Raw genomic sequence first — 14,815 nt, 5'->3', positions numbered from 1 at the left:
TATAGGTTGTGCTAAAGGTTTTCGTTTGTACTAAGCCTTATTTATTTTGGTAAACTGGATTCGCTTTGGATGAAACCGTTTAAGGAGGCATGAATAAAATTTTCAAGTTAAGGTTCTCAAGCGGGTTTTTCAAGCCCCATTGATGTATGTTCCCCAAAATGTAGGTTCCTAAGTTTTCTTCATTATTTCAAACAATAGCCATATTTTGTCGACAGACTAGCAACTCATAACGATGTCAATGTTCAGGGAACAGATGTTCACTCGGTAATTTCATCTTGCATGTTTTAAAACAACATCACGCATTCGATGTTACCTCGTACCACCAAAAATTACGCGTATTATGCAATTGCCGTAACAAAATTAGAGATTGTTCCGAAAGATAGTTTGCAAATTATCCTCGGCGAATTTTCACCTATTGTTTGTGTGAGAAGTTACCGTAACAACCAAAACAATGGCAAAGTTCACCGGAACAGAACATGGAAAGTCTATATAACCAACTGGGACCTGATACTGTTTTGAGTAACATTTGAACCATCAAAGATTGTTGTACAAGAAATTGTAACATGAAATTGGTTTAAAGTTCAAAAATGAAAGTGATCAAAATTTTAAGTGTTTTCCTCATATTGGTTGTTGAAGTGATACCGATAGAGATTGAATTGCAAGAAGGGGAAGAAATTAAAGGGAATCGTGTTGATGGGGGTTTGAATGATTGTATTAGTGTTAGAAGAAGTACAGAAGTAGGAGTTTGCTTCGGTAAAGAGTTGTTGAGCAAATTGAACACATACGATGAAGCTGATGCCTTCAGTTTAGCTACAGGAGTCTCTTTTGTAAGAGATGAGAAAACACCGCGAGATATTGGAGCTTTTCTGGACAAAGATCCTATGGATTTCCGGTAAACATTTTATACATTTTTATACTTTGCAGTAACAATAGGATTTGATAAATATTCAGTTTTAATAACACTAAGACAAGCAGATAGACGAGAACACATTTTTTACCGTTTTAATTTTGTTTTATGATAGCTCTCAAAGAAGTCTTGATTTTTTGAGGACTCATAAAACTTAGTTTCGCGTTAGCATCAAAAGGTGTTATATGTTTCTTAACTATTCATTTCACAACAGGTCAATGCTCGAAGATGCAGGCAACCTTATTGCTAAAAGATCTCTTCATTGGGACCTCAGTGGTGTCTACCCTGGATTAGTTATGAAAATTGGCCCGACATTATCCAATGGCGTTCTTGAATTTGTAATGGATCCAAGAGTTAAAGATAGAGCTTATCAACAACCTTCTGAGGTATCTACAGGTAAGTCTAAATGAGCAATTAAATCTCGACTATTTTGACTATTAAAAGACAAATGCGACAAACCTGAAAAAATAATTCCTCGTATAAAACTGTAAATTACAGAATTTCCACTTGAATACGGAAATATTGCAAAACTGTTACAGATGTCAGGTTTTATTACTTAACTGCCGAAAAATTTGTGACAACGCCATCTATCAATTTACATTGAAACAAGTAAAACTATTGGTATCAAGGTTAGCTTGGCATTGATCTTGATACAGCGCTATCTAGCGGCGTATAGTAATAACTAATCCAATTTATCGATTTTAATAAATTGTCATCATAAATGCTGTTATTACTTTCCAGGTCGTCTCCTAGCAAGAAACCTTCTCGTACCATTTCTTCTTGGCTTCAAATTCCAGCTTTCAACCCTACTGCCTTTGCTATTAGGTCTAGTATTGATTGCCAGTAAAAAAGCCTTTCTTTTAGCCAAAGTAGCTTTACTGGCAGTGACAGTCTTCAGTTCAGGGTGGGGAAGTCAGAGTTCATACGGAGGGTTTGGAACACCATCCTTGTCTTCATATTCGTCTTATGAAACTCCAGGACATTATCATGATCATCACGATCATCATTCTTCAGGAGGTTAGTATAGAGTCTCCATTCAGTACTTCTAGCTTCACAAATTTTAACAAAGCACAAAGTGCTCGCTGGATAAGTTGAAAATAATCGATGTTGGCTTACAGCATTGAGTTCTAATGATTCTGTGCACAAAGTGCTAACACCATTAATACATGTCAGTTGACTGGTCTTGAAAATAAAATTAAAATTCTTGACTACTTTTACCTAATTTTTATTAAAAAATTGTGTTGTCATGATAAAGTTAATAATTATTTACTAACTTATGGTCCAGCAAAAATAGTCGATGTAAAATACCTTAAGAGCGACATCTATAGGCAACTCTCGGAGGCATTTACAAAGTATCTGTTTCCGATAGGTTCGTTCACCTCTTGCCGTTGCACTGTCAAAAAGCCTTCACACGATATCTTCAAATTTAACTATTCTGGACCTTAGTCTCTTAGGTTTAAAGTTGAAAATTCATCTGAATGGACAATGTAAGTATTTTCAGTTGTCGCTTGATCGTTGTGGGCAGATCTGAAAAGTGCTTGGTAGAGGCGGTTAAATAAATGGGGTTGTTATTGTTGTCACTTCAAAGTATTTTCTTTTACTTTGTCTTTTTTATCTTGTATGTTTTCATTTTTATTATTTTTACTAACTATTTCATATTCTTTTGGTGTAGAAAGTTGGTTCTAAGTATAAAATATTTTTCTTTATTTTATTTAGCTTATGAGCATATTTTTAATACATATTAGAAAAATATTTATATTTACGTAGATGTTATTTCTCAGCAGAGAAGGACATTTATAGGCTGATATTATTATTTCTATCTATTTTCATTTAAAAACAAGTTTCAAGAGCCTTCCCTTTCCCCTATTAATATCATCAGTATTCAATATAAATAAACTGTATCTATGTATATTGACTTAAAAGTAAAAATTCTGTCAGGTATCAAAATATGTTCATTGTAACTTTAGCTTGTCTTACTTGTAATCAAGCTTTTAATGATCTGATATTTTCTCTGAATCCCAATGTCTTAATCAAAACCAAAAATACATTGACAGAAAACCAATCCTTACCTATACATGTTTCAGGTTACTACCGCCGTCAACCACACCCAGACTATTATTACAGGGAGAAAGAACCGGAACCCTCAACAGCTTCTCCAATAACTCCTGATGAATTAAGAGATAGACTAGAGAGACTATTTGTCACTAAGAAAGAGAATATGAATGATGCAAGAGACAGAGATGACGTCAGCTCCAGAAATGTTAGGAATTTTGCTTGGACGCCTATAAATACTGGATAAACTGATATTCTTGGTTTAGAAGAATTTAATTTAGCTCTAGGTTGTGCAACTTGTATCTATCTGATTGCAGATAAATTATTTTATATTTAAAAAGTATTCTAATTTAAAGTGATGAATTGGGGCTGAAAAGTCAAGTTTGATCCGTGTCAAGTTGCTTGTTCCATTTTCTTTTTCATCCATTTTCATTTATTTTCGAGAAATCATAGATCCTTTTCCTTTCTTCTATCTACCCTAAGTTATTATTCTTCTAGTCATAACTTCTTCTCGGTGCTTTTACACAATTTCAAATACCATTAATTTAGGGATTTATAATAAACAATTAAATTTTAAGACATTGTGTTTGATTCTTGCATATAGATAAAGAAATTCCAAAAACTAAAAAAAATCGTCGCATACTTCAAACAAAAAAAAACTTTTTGGTTATTCTTAACCATAGCTTCAATGCAAAAAAATCTAACTACCATCCAAACCACTTCAATTAAAACGCCTAGGCAATAAACATTCAGCTAGTTATCAACACATTAACGATAATTAAGTCTAATCAGGTCAAAGAAACAGTTCTTTCCACTGTCTCTATCACTCCCTCTTTGAACATCCTGTATATGCAATTACACGCTCTAAATATCGAGAAAATGGCCAACTTAGGAAGAAGTTCCGGTAGCACTCAATTGGGAAATATATTGCATTCTTTTAACATCCGTTATTAGAAAGATGGTCAATTATAATAAATGTCCATTTGTCGTGTTGGATGGAAGCCTGTTGTGGAATGATTATGTTGCTATTAATTGGCTGGTTATTATTTTTATTACTTTGAAGTGATGAGGTAATTATGTAGATGGAACTGTCTCATTATACTTATTAAAAGGAGATATTTTACAATCAATTGTATCAATCAATTAATTTACCAACTCGGTATAACACCACCCATTGTTTGCATTTGATTTCAAATAAAATTGCGCCATATTAGTCGTCTTTACCGCTTGATCTTTCAAGTCTGAAATTGTCTAGACAACAATATTATCTAAACAGTTCAATTCTGTTAAATTTACTAAAGCTTCCATCACAACGAAAAATTCTTATAATTTTATCTACACTTTTCTACCTCTTCATTCTGAACTTATCGGAAGACAATGGGATTACGCTATTTCTTTAATTTTCAATGGAATTGTACAGTAGACATTACTCCTAATCCAACACTGAAACAGTTAGACAAATGAGATGAGTTGATCCAATTTATAAGCCACCTCTACTAGTCCTGCTTTCATAGTTTTTTTATCTGAATGCCGCCATGCCGGTGAGCTACGCATCGCGTGCATCACATTTTGCGTGTAGACTCAAAGCTTTCTCGGTTTTCTTTGATAGAATTCCTTGGTTATATCTGGATGGACTAGGTTTTATATTTGATTTGCTTTATTATTTTTGTGTAGTACAGTTGATATATAGTGTAAATAGAAATTATGTAGAATATGTTTGAGTAATCAATTTTAAATACTTTTCATTTGAGTTATAGGAGATTTTTATTGACTTATTTAAACCGTTGTGCATTGAAAAGCGTAAAAAAGTATTAAGTGTTAATTTGATGATTATAAAAAAAAGTGATTAAACAGTTTTTTTTTAACAAGTCCCTCCCTAAAACTTTAATCTTATATTCCTCGGAGGTTTCCTAAGGATTCAAGTCACATGCTCAAAGACACCCCTAGAGCAAGCATTCGTGATAAACATACTTGCACTACGCAGGGATCAACCCACGACACTCCGGTCAAATGGCCAAATTGGTTTTGGCGTGATAACCTATACCAATTGACTTTACGTGCTATCAATAAAAATACTACTGATATGCGCTAGGGTCTTAGCAGATACTGATTAAAATCAGTCAGTTAAATCATTCCATATTCACCTCTAAAGACATTGAAAGCTAGTTAAACATACGAACACGTTTCCACATCTCATCCATAAGCTACTGTTACATAGCGGTCCAGTCTTGCTCCAACTATCTTTAGGATTGAATATAATTGATTATCAGCTTCCGTTAAACTAACGCAGTTTTTACAACTGACTTGGTTAATTGTAGACGGTTTTACTAGGGTAGGAGTGATATGCTCTGAATGAGATCAAATCTGGTTGTTCATTAAGTTTTAGTTGCAATTGTATTTCAAGATTTTTGATAGGGGGTATTTTACGAGGGACGGGCATTATTTTTTAGTTTTTTTTTTTACCCAAACACTACGCTCAAGGGCTAAAAATGGAACCGGAATGCTCAGGTGCCCAGATAATGTTGTGTCTTCTTTTGTCCATCCGTTAGCATGCTGAATTTCAGGAAACGGGACGGCTAAACAGTTGAAATTTTAACAGATAATTTATTTTAAATTGCCGCTAAATTACCCTCAAATCGATTTGTCACGACACCGGTTACTTCTGTTTAGCCTATTTGTATAGAACTTTCGGTGTCACAAGCCTGATTGTATTACTTCAAAATGAGGTTGTTGGGGCCTTCAACCTCTGGATTGAATATCTTCTATTTAAGTAATCATACATTTTGTATTTAGTATACTACATGATGTGAGTGCATAAAGTAATCAGTCTCACTTGCTTGTAGATTACAAATCATCTCGTTGCCTTAATAGCTAGCATGATAATAACGCATACTGCAGTTAGTTTTATCCAGATAGGTTTTTAACATGCATTTAAGTTTTTTTTTACTTCTGATTGTTTTAACTGAGATATTTGTTGTTCTTACTGCTGTATATTAATTTTTCAGGTTGATGGGACCCATCACTATTGAAATCTTTTAGAAAAGTTCTTCACTATAAATAGTACGGTAGTCGTATTCCGTATTTTATTCAATTTGTTGACGACGAGAACAATGCGAGATTCCTAAGTCCCAGTCTCAAAAAAACGCATAAGTATTTGAAAAAATAATCGTTTACTCCATCAGATGGATTATCTCGTACACAAAAAGAAGGGCTGGGAGGAGATACACTGAAAAAAAATTCTCGCGTGACGTCATTTACTAGTACGTTTTTTACCAGCAAGTTATGTCACTATCCCCCACTACCGCTTTAAGTGCTTTAAATAGTGATGACATTTTAATTTAGTTTAACTATTTAATGATGACATAAAATTAAAAGTATGTATTCAATATTTTTGAGACATATGTCTGACGGACTACTTAGATTATTTTACACATATAGCCTATTAGAGAGGATGTGGAATGTACTGTGCATTTCCGTTCCATTTGACACGCTATCATCTATTACTGCATTTCTACAGCATTAATGTAAATTACGAACGATCTGTAGTTAGCAACAATTCATGCAAATGATAGCAGCAAGTCGACCGCGACGGTAGAAAATAATAAATTGCTATATTGTTCGACTGAAGTATAATTAGAGGTGAATTACACACGATATTTTTAAGTACCGCGATTAGTTGTTTTGATCGCTTTTCGGAAAAGTCTTTATTTCCGCATTTAATTTTCTTAAAAACGTAATAATATAATGTACTCTTTTCCTTTTAACCAAATATTTATTTAGCTTTAAATACGAAAAATACCCCTTGGTAAGTATAATTTCACAACATATTCATTCTTTCAAAGACCTACCATTAGTTGGAGTCCACATCTTTTGTGTTCAAGGACAAAACAATTTGATTTTTCCTCACAATATTTAATATAAACAAACCATATTTGACCATCCCCTGTGATCATACAATACAGCAGTTTCTTTATCGTAATCCATTACTTTAATTATTGTATACTACATAAGTAACATCACACCAATATCATACTATATCGATTGTTTGTCGTTCAAATCGCGTGTCATGCCAATATATTGGACTTTTGGTTACTGACCGTAAGTTCGTTGACATGTTCTATCTATACAGGTAGTGACAAAATGTAGTCATTATTTTTTTAACTAACTACAGTATGATTTAATTTTATTCAATCTTTATTAATACTTACGTGGACTCCTTGCTGTATATATCTGGTCTTTGCTTGGATTGTGTGGTTCTTTTTTTCTTTTTAGATAAACATACTTAGCACTGAGAGATGCTTGTGCAGAGAAGATTTTGCAATTCATGTAGTCAGCAGATTGGTTGTCAGCTAGCATAGATATATTGTCAAATGTCGAAGCTTTTATGATCTGTGCAAAATTCAGGAAGTTCGTTTACAACACCGACAGTTCGCTTTATCAGGGCTAAATAATAACTATCAATACCAAATTTGAAATTAATTTATTAACCTGCCATCCCCAATAAACATAAAAAATAAAACAAACATTCAGTTTTTTTCATATTTTCTTTAGGTCGTCATTCGTTGGTCTCAATTAAGAATATTTTTCATCATCATTAACTTACAACTAAAATATAAAATTATTCTTAAAATTATAGGGTTAATACAGTACGCAATTATTATTTTCTGTTATAAATAAATTAATAAAAGGTACTCGCGTAACCACCTAGATGCAATTATAAAAAGAACAGCAAATAAATAAATAAATTAACTACTTAATCTAAACAGCACCACATAAATAAATAACATAAAAATCCTTATAAATAAACTTATACACTATTTATACAAAATTGGACAAACATTATGAAAAACAGAAATGCACAGTACCCGTCGACTAGCCTAAAAGTCTTATTCTAATTATTAAGTAATTTACGATTATTATATCATTTTCATTATTTGTATAATTAAACATTTATTAGCATAATTATTTGGTGCGTCAGATTATACAATCCTATAATTAATGTACTGAACATACAAACACACATGCAAGTCATATACGCTACCTTATTTACATAATAAATAAATAATTTAACGTAATCATGCATTGAATAAATACCGATAAATACTAATCTAACAAATAAATAAATTACTTTTTAATTAATTACCGAGTGTCGTAATAAGCATAATAATATTTTTTGGTTAAACATTCCTGCTTGCCGAGGCAATAGGACCAAAACATTGTTTTGAGTTAACATAGTGCAGTAAAAATGCCGTGTCGTTGTGAATTTTGTAAATTATGGAGTCGTAAGCCTGTTGTATACTCTAAAACCTACTGCTTCTTGGCATAGGCTTTGTAGGCCCTGTCCTGGGCAGCCGCCTCGTCCTCCACGCTCCTCCTGTAGTGACCTCCAGGGCCGGTGGCGTCGAAGTCGCTGCCGTAATGAGATGACGAGTACGTGTGGCTCTGGGACACCTGAGGGTGCTTCACGATCTCATACGTTGTCTTCTCATGGGACTCTCCACCGGATACTAATTTCTTCAAGCCAATGATCGCCGAAAGCAACAAAGCTATTTTACCGATGAGCAGAGCTTTTCCGGCAATCAGTGCGATCGCGTGGAACGCCATTGCTAAAAATCCACCTTTGATTGCGACACCAGCGAGGATAGGACCCATCATTTTCTTCAGTTTGCCCCTAGCTTCGTTGAGAGACCGACCAACATCTTCGCCGACAACCATGGGGGATATGAAAACGCGATGCGTTTGCATCAACTTTGAGGTTGCAAGTTGTAAGTACTTGTCGATTTTATCTGAAGGGAGTGATTCTAAGTCTTCATCTTCTGGCAGTGCGTTAGGCGAAGCTCTGCCGGCTTCAGGCCTCTTCACAAGGGAGATGCCGTCGACGATCGGCAGCGTGTCCATCCGCGCCGCCCTATCCGCCATCTTGGTCACCTGTATCTTCAAACACTTAACAATCTCCTGTGAACTCTCACAGTTGTCGTACATCTTGCCCAAAAGCTTCAGGCTGACTCCAAAGGTGTCAGCCGAAGCGGAGAGCACACAAAAACACAACAGGATAATACCGCGGCACTGCATCTTGTTAGAAAACTGAGGGTGTCCCCTCAAAGTGGACGATGTCCGGCGTAAGCGGTTGCGTCTATTGAAATGTGCACCGTGTAAATGTGCACTGGCATTTATCTATTTTCACCGGGAACTACATTTATCTATAAATCTTTTAGAGCGTGCAATCGTTGCATCGTATGGCCGTGCACTGAGGCGTGCATGTGCACGTCGGGATCATGTCTGTACGGGTTGAGATGCTCGTGTGTGCGTGGTCAGTCATCGCTCTCATGCTGACGAAGCGGATTCTCATTGTCAAGGTCACTGTATAAGTTTTAGGGGTTTTATAAAATATACTAGATCTTTCACTGCTTATTAACATTTTATACCATATTGAACTTCCAAGAAATATTTTATCCTAGCTAGCTTGCTTAGCAATGTGACAATTGGGTGCTTTAAATTAATTTTATATGCAAAGCTTTGGATATAATTATTTCGTAAAAGAAAACTTGCTTAGTACCGAATAAAGACGACGGCGTCTCTAATGAAATACCCTGGGTAGTTAGTTTGTCCAGATAAAGTTGCAGTTACCAATATAAATATTTACCGCAATACTCTCTGATAGATGCTCGGTTATTAGTTGACTGCCTTTGATTTAGATCTATTTGTGTTGGTTAACCGCCTCATTGATCTATGATTGAGTTACTAAGTGGTATTAAAACATTGTTCTAATCTATACCTATAAGGTAGGAAAAGAAAATGATTTTTAGTATATGGTTATCGTGTTCTTATGCTGATTCATGAGTCAGCTTGAAATGGTTTTTATCAAAGACGACGCAAAATTGTGATACCGATCAGGTAAAGTTAGGTTTTTCTCATTAAAAAATTGACTTTACTGCACCAAATTTTACAGGCACTTAAAATATTTTTGTTCAAGTCTTCGAACTACACTCTTTTATGATCATAAGATGTTTTAAACATTATCTGTAGCTGTGATATTACTGCAACATAAACGGGATGCAATCTTGTTCGCTCTCAATTGCTGTGCGATTGGTTTTGATCAATAGTGCCCCACATTTAGAAAATCAATATGAAGTCTAATAAAATGTGGTCATTTTTTTCAGTGTTAAGATGATTTTCACCACCATGTATGTAAAATGGTGTGTGGGTCCAGCTCTGATGCTCTTCTTAAAATCTTGCCAAGTTTAATGGAGGAGGAGGATATTTTTCATGGAGTTACTGCCTCTCTGACCTCCAAAACTTATGACAATTTATGATTCTATACCTCAGACAATTTTTTTTTTTTTTTGCATTCTGATCCGACTCTTTTCCTTCAGAAAATGTTCAGTAGGTGCAGAATACTGAGTATTTCGTGATAGATTAAACGCAGTAATTATTTTGACCAACCAGAAAATCGAACTAGAACCTTAGTCTTCATAAGTCTCGTTTGCTACTACTACATTAAGGAAATAGTCCTACAAATATATTTCGCTTCTACACATCGGGGTCAACCAATGCGAATCCTACTAATATTATAAACGCGAAACTTTGTACGGATGTTTGTTCCTCTTCCACGCAAAAATCACGAACTTTGGCTTGACCCGGATTAACACATAGGATGGTTTTTATACTTTTTATCCCGATTTTATCTTCCCGTGGGATCACTCTCGATTTGTAGCGTGCGGGCCCGCGGGAAAAAGTTAGTCAAGTATAATCCACTGGATAATTAGAAAACGAACATGTCGTGTATTGATTTATCTTCATTAATTGGTAGCAATAACCCGCCGTTCGAGACAAACGTTATCGAATAATTACATAATAATATGCACGCGATTGTGGATTGGGCGGTTCAGCGGGAAGGTACAGGGTAGCGACCTTGTGAGTTATAGCTGAGTAGTGTCGCTTGGTCTCGTTGGATGCAGGTGGCAATGAACCGGTCTGTGGTGGCAGTGGACTGCTATTGGCTGAGATGATGATGATGATGATGATGATGAATGTTGTATTGTGTGTTGGTATTAGTACATAATTGAGTAAGTCAGATTCCTTAATAAATTGGAATAAAAAAATTGAGGAGTTGGTGTGAAATATCACGTGACGTCCACTTTTACCGGCAAGTGACTTTACTACGAGTAGCTACCATCAATCTAAATCTTTCGATTCTAAATCGACCCGCCTTAATTTGATTTTATTCTGTTTTTAATTTATCAAGATTTTTCATCTATCAAAGAAGGAGTTGGCAAGTTGCAGCTTACCAAACTATGGGATGCAGACAAAAAAAAAACAAACGGGTCTACTGAAAAAATGTATTGTATTATTATATTTTAACTGGACAGAGTTAAGCTAAACAACTTTGCTTATTGAATTAGAAATGAATAAAAACAAATGTGGTCCCTGGTTTCAATCGTTCGTTCAAACTTTAAGTGTTCGTTTAAAACAGCGCCATCTATTGCAAAGTGCTAGAACTATTTCACTCTTAGTCTTAATGTTGAGCTTCCAATCATAGACCCTATGCTTGTTTTAACAGTAAACTAGATTTATTACTCAATAAATTTGGAGAAATATTTTTTAAGGTTTCTAAGTTAATGTTGGTGTTAATTAATTTTTCATTTAGTAGGTGCAGCGGTTTATAATGATTGCCACGCAAACAGCTGCTGCCCTCTGCTGTAATAAAAATAAAGCACTAATGTAATCACTATGTGTAGTACAAAAAACATTGTTATGAGTTCAAGTTGAGGTGTGTTTGTGCATGTTTCTAATTCAGTTCCTATGATTCAACCAAAACTAAAAAAACTACATCGGTGATAATGATGTGAACATTGGTAACTGTTTATTGAGATACTATATTGTGTATTAAAACATGTGTCGAAGGTTTGTTTTTTGTATGAGGTTAAATTAATAATAAAATTCCACAAAATTATTATTTGGACAACCCGTTTAGCAGTGTTTTTTGCGGTTTGAGTTTGACATCACAACCACAAGCTCCACACTTTTCTACAGATTTACTCCTGCATGGGACAATTTTATTGTTTATTTAATCATTATTATTTAAGTCTCTTGTGTGTTTTGGATGTTTGTAACATGTTAAAGCTTGGACTTTTTCAGTGGATATTTTATTTTGAATTATAATAAAACCTTATTAAATGATGTAACGGTTTACTCACGCGTATTTATCGGGCTAGCCTCAGTTCGACTCGCGATCCCGCCGCGTCTGCTCATGATTAAAGTCCCGGTTGGGTCCGAAACTAGTCGGGCTACCCCGATAAATACGCGATACATCATTTAATAATGAATCAGTCTCACGATAGTTATTATAAAAATATAATAAAACCTATTCGCCATTTCTTCTTATTTATAAAATATAATTGTAACCAATAATTTATTTTGACCCATTTAAGCACCTATTCATTATGTTATCAAAATAATTGCCTTAATTCTTTACGTTATTGTATCTTTTTTTAATAAACATTGGAATTTATTTATTGTGTATTGGCCTTAGCAGAACAACTGAAACCCAGTTTTCAAAAAAAAATTTTTTTTTTCAATTATTGTTAGATACAGTCTGGAGACAGACATAAACCCTTACAGGCAGTAGTGCCTCATTTTCCAGCTTTGGGTTCGTAACCCTCAAAAACACACTTTAATCACACATTCAGTTTACAAATCAAACATATTCATAAATCCAATAAACCAAAGCTCATTTAAATACACTGTCCCTAACAAAACATTATAAAAGAGGCACCCAATCACCTCACACTTTTAATATTTTCTCGCTACGTTTGCTTGTTACTACAAATACTATGGAGAAAGTAAAAACACCTGTAATAATGGTAGAATGAGGAAAGTGTCAAATTATTGAATTTGAAGAGCTTGGTCCATCGATAAGCAACTAAAAGTGGCACGGATAACTGAGTGGTTGAGGGTTTGTTCCCCGCGTAGGACAAACATTTGTGATTCACGATTGCTTGTCCCGAGTTTGGGTATCTTTGTGCATGTGACTTGAATGCTTGTGAAACTTATTTTTAAACAAAAGCAAAAATAACTACCTTCAGAGTTTATTCATTTAAAAAATTAAGGTGTTAACAAGACCAAGCAGTACATGAAAACACGCCATTAATTGTTCAAAGGAGGAAATTCCAGAAACAGTATTTTCCAATCAAAGTTTAAGTGAGAAAAGTCCAACTTCTACATCCATTAAAGCGCAGTAAACTACTAAAGATTACATTAACAACAAAGACCACGGTAAAATTAGAAGACTCGTTAAAAATAGGCAATAAACTATAATCTCCATAGCCCACAACCGCTAGTAATTATATAGAACCGGTAAAGTGCGAGTCCGACTCGCGATACCAAGGGTTCCCTACTCATTACTGCATGGATAGCTGAGTGGTTGAGGTTACCACGCCAAACCCACTGAGAGTGACGTGTCGCGGGTTCCATCCCCGCGTAGGATATGCATTTGTAATCCATGAATGGTTGCTCTGAGTCTCGGTGTCTTTGTGCACGTGATTTGTATTTTTGTACGCACAAGGATTGAATTCCGTACTGCGGGATTCGTTTTTCAAAAACAATGCCAAATAGTCTTTTTATGACCCTCTCGATTTTTACTATAAGTATATGTTGTTATGACGGCAACTGAAATACATTATGCGTGAAAAATCTGTTAATTTATGTGTAGCTAACCCTGTTCCTGAGATTCGGCTACTGACGGATGGATGGACAAACAGACGGATAGACATTAGCTTTAGTAATAGGGTTCCGTATTATACCCTTTCAGTACGGAACACTAATTACTTGAAATACACAGAGAAAGCTAATATCCACTAATAATACATTTTACAAACTTTTACTTACATTAAATTAGAATCTGAATTGAATGTTAAAATTTATACTTAGCATACGCTACAAGACGCACGTCATTATATTTTACAGTAGCATTAACACTTGTCTTATATTATTTTGTCGAAAGTTAACAATGAACTGACAATTTATTTGGGAGATAAATTTTTGTAGCATGCAATAAAGTTAAGATACTAAATATTTCATCCTATTTTAATATCTTTTTAAACTGTAAGTCTTTATTGAAATATGTTAAGATGTTATATGTTAATATAACATATGTTAATATGTTAAATAAATAAATATGTTTTTTGAAAAAAAAACCGGGTTAACGGCCTCACAATTAGTGATGGCGAAAATGTTTTTAAATAATAATTTACTTAAAAGCTTGCTAAGTGTTAGTTTAACTGAGGATCCTATAGAAAGGCTAAAGAAATCAAATGAATCCCCAACAAATTTTTGAACGTACCAACCGTTGCGTCACCTCAATTTTATATAAACTTTGGAATAGCTGCAAGGTAAATACATCATTTTAGAAAAATACTTATCACAGTGCATGAGACACAACCTGGTGACAGACGGACAGACTGTAAGACAGAGGAGCATTACGAATAGGGTTGCGTTCCTATCCATTGGTTACTCAACCCTAATAATATCCAATACCTGTTCAGTTAAATTTTAAAACCGAAAATAGTAATACCACTGTGGTACTATAGAGAGAAAGACAAATCTCGATATTGCGTGCGATAGCGACGTCTCTCTTTCACAAGATCAAGTCCCCACTTTGAAAGTTCATAACTAAGGTTCAAAGGTGTACCCACAGTAACTGTGGGAAACAAAAGAAAGTACTGCCTAAATAAGATTGCCCTCCTTACCGTGAGTTACTTGAAACCCAATAATACGCATCATAACCTTTTAACTATGCCAATTAGTACGTCACTCAGTCAATTCGTCCATCAATCCTGCCAATAGCGATCCACATTT

At 34.7% G+C, this 14,815-nt stretch overlaps 2 protein-coding genes across 2 annotated transcripts; one reads left to right on the top strand and one right to left on the bottom strand.

The window, feature by feature from the left end:
- The first annotated feature begins 574 nt into the window (after positions 1 to 574).
- LOC113498682 lies at positions 575 to 3,268 on the top strand. Its single transcript, XM_026878799.1, has 4 exons — positions 575 to 892; positions 1,122 to 1,303; positions 1,649 to 1,924; positions 2,992 to 3,268. Exons 1-4 carry the CDS (start codon positions 588 to 590, stop codon positions 3,204 to 3,206), a joined length of 978 nt encoding a protein of 325 aa, XP_026734600.1. The 5' UTR covers positions 575 to 587; the 3' UTR covers positions 3,207 to 3,268.
- Positions 3,269 to 7,831: 4,563 nt separating this feature from the next.
- On the bottom strand, positions 7,832 to 9,511 carry LOC113498664. Its single transcript, XM_026878774.1, has one exon. The coding sequence runs from the start codon at positions 9,029 to 9,031 to the stop codon at positions 8,267 to 8,269; it is 765 nt and encodes a 254-aa protein (XP_026734575.1). The 5' UTR covers positions 9,032 to 9,511; the 3' UTR covers positions 7,832 to 8,266.
- Between the last annotated feature and the right edge of the window lie 5,304 nt (positions 9,512 to 14,815).

The sequence above is a fragment of the Trichoplusia ni genome, chromosome 1 (genome assembly GCF_003590095.1).
Source record: "Trichoplusia ni isolate ovarian cell line Hi5 chromosome 1, tn1, whole genome shotgun sequence".
Classification (NCBI taxonomy): domain Eukaryota; kingdom Metazoa; phylum Arthropoda; class Insecta; order Lepidoptera; family Noctuidae; genus Trichoplusia; species Trichoplusia ni.
The sequence above is the reverse complement of the archived record's forward strand: the minus strand, read 5'-3'. Positions and strand labels throughout refer to the sequence as shown.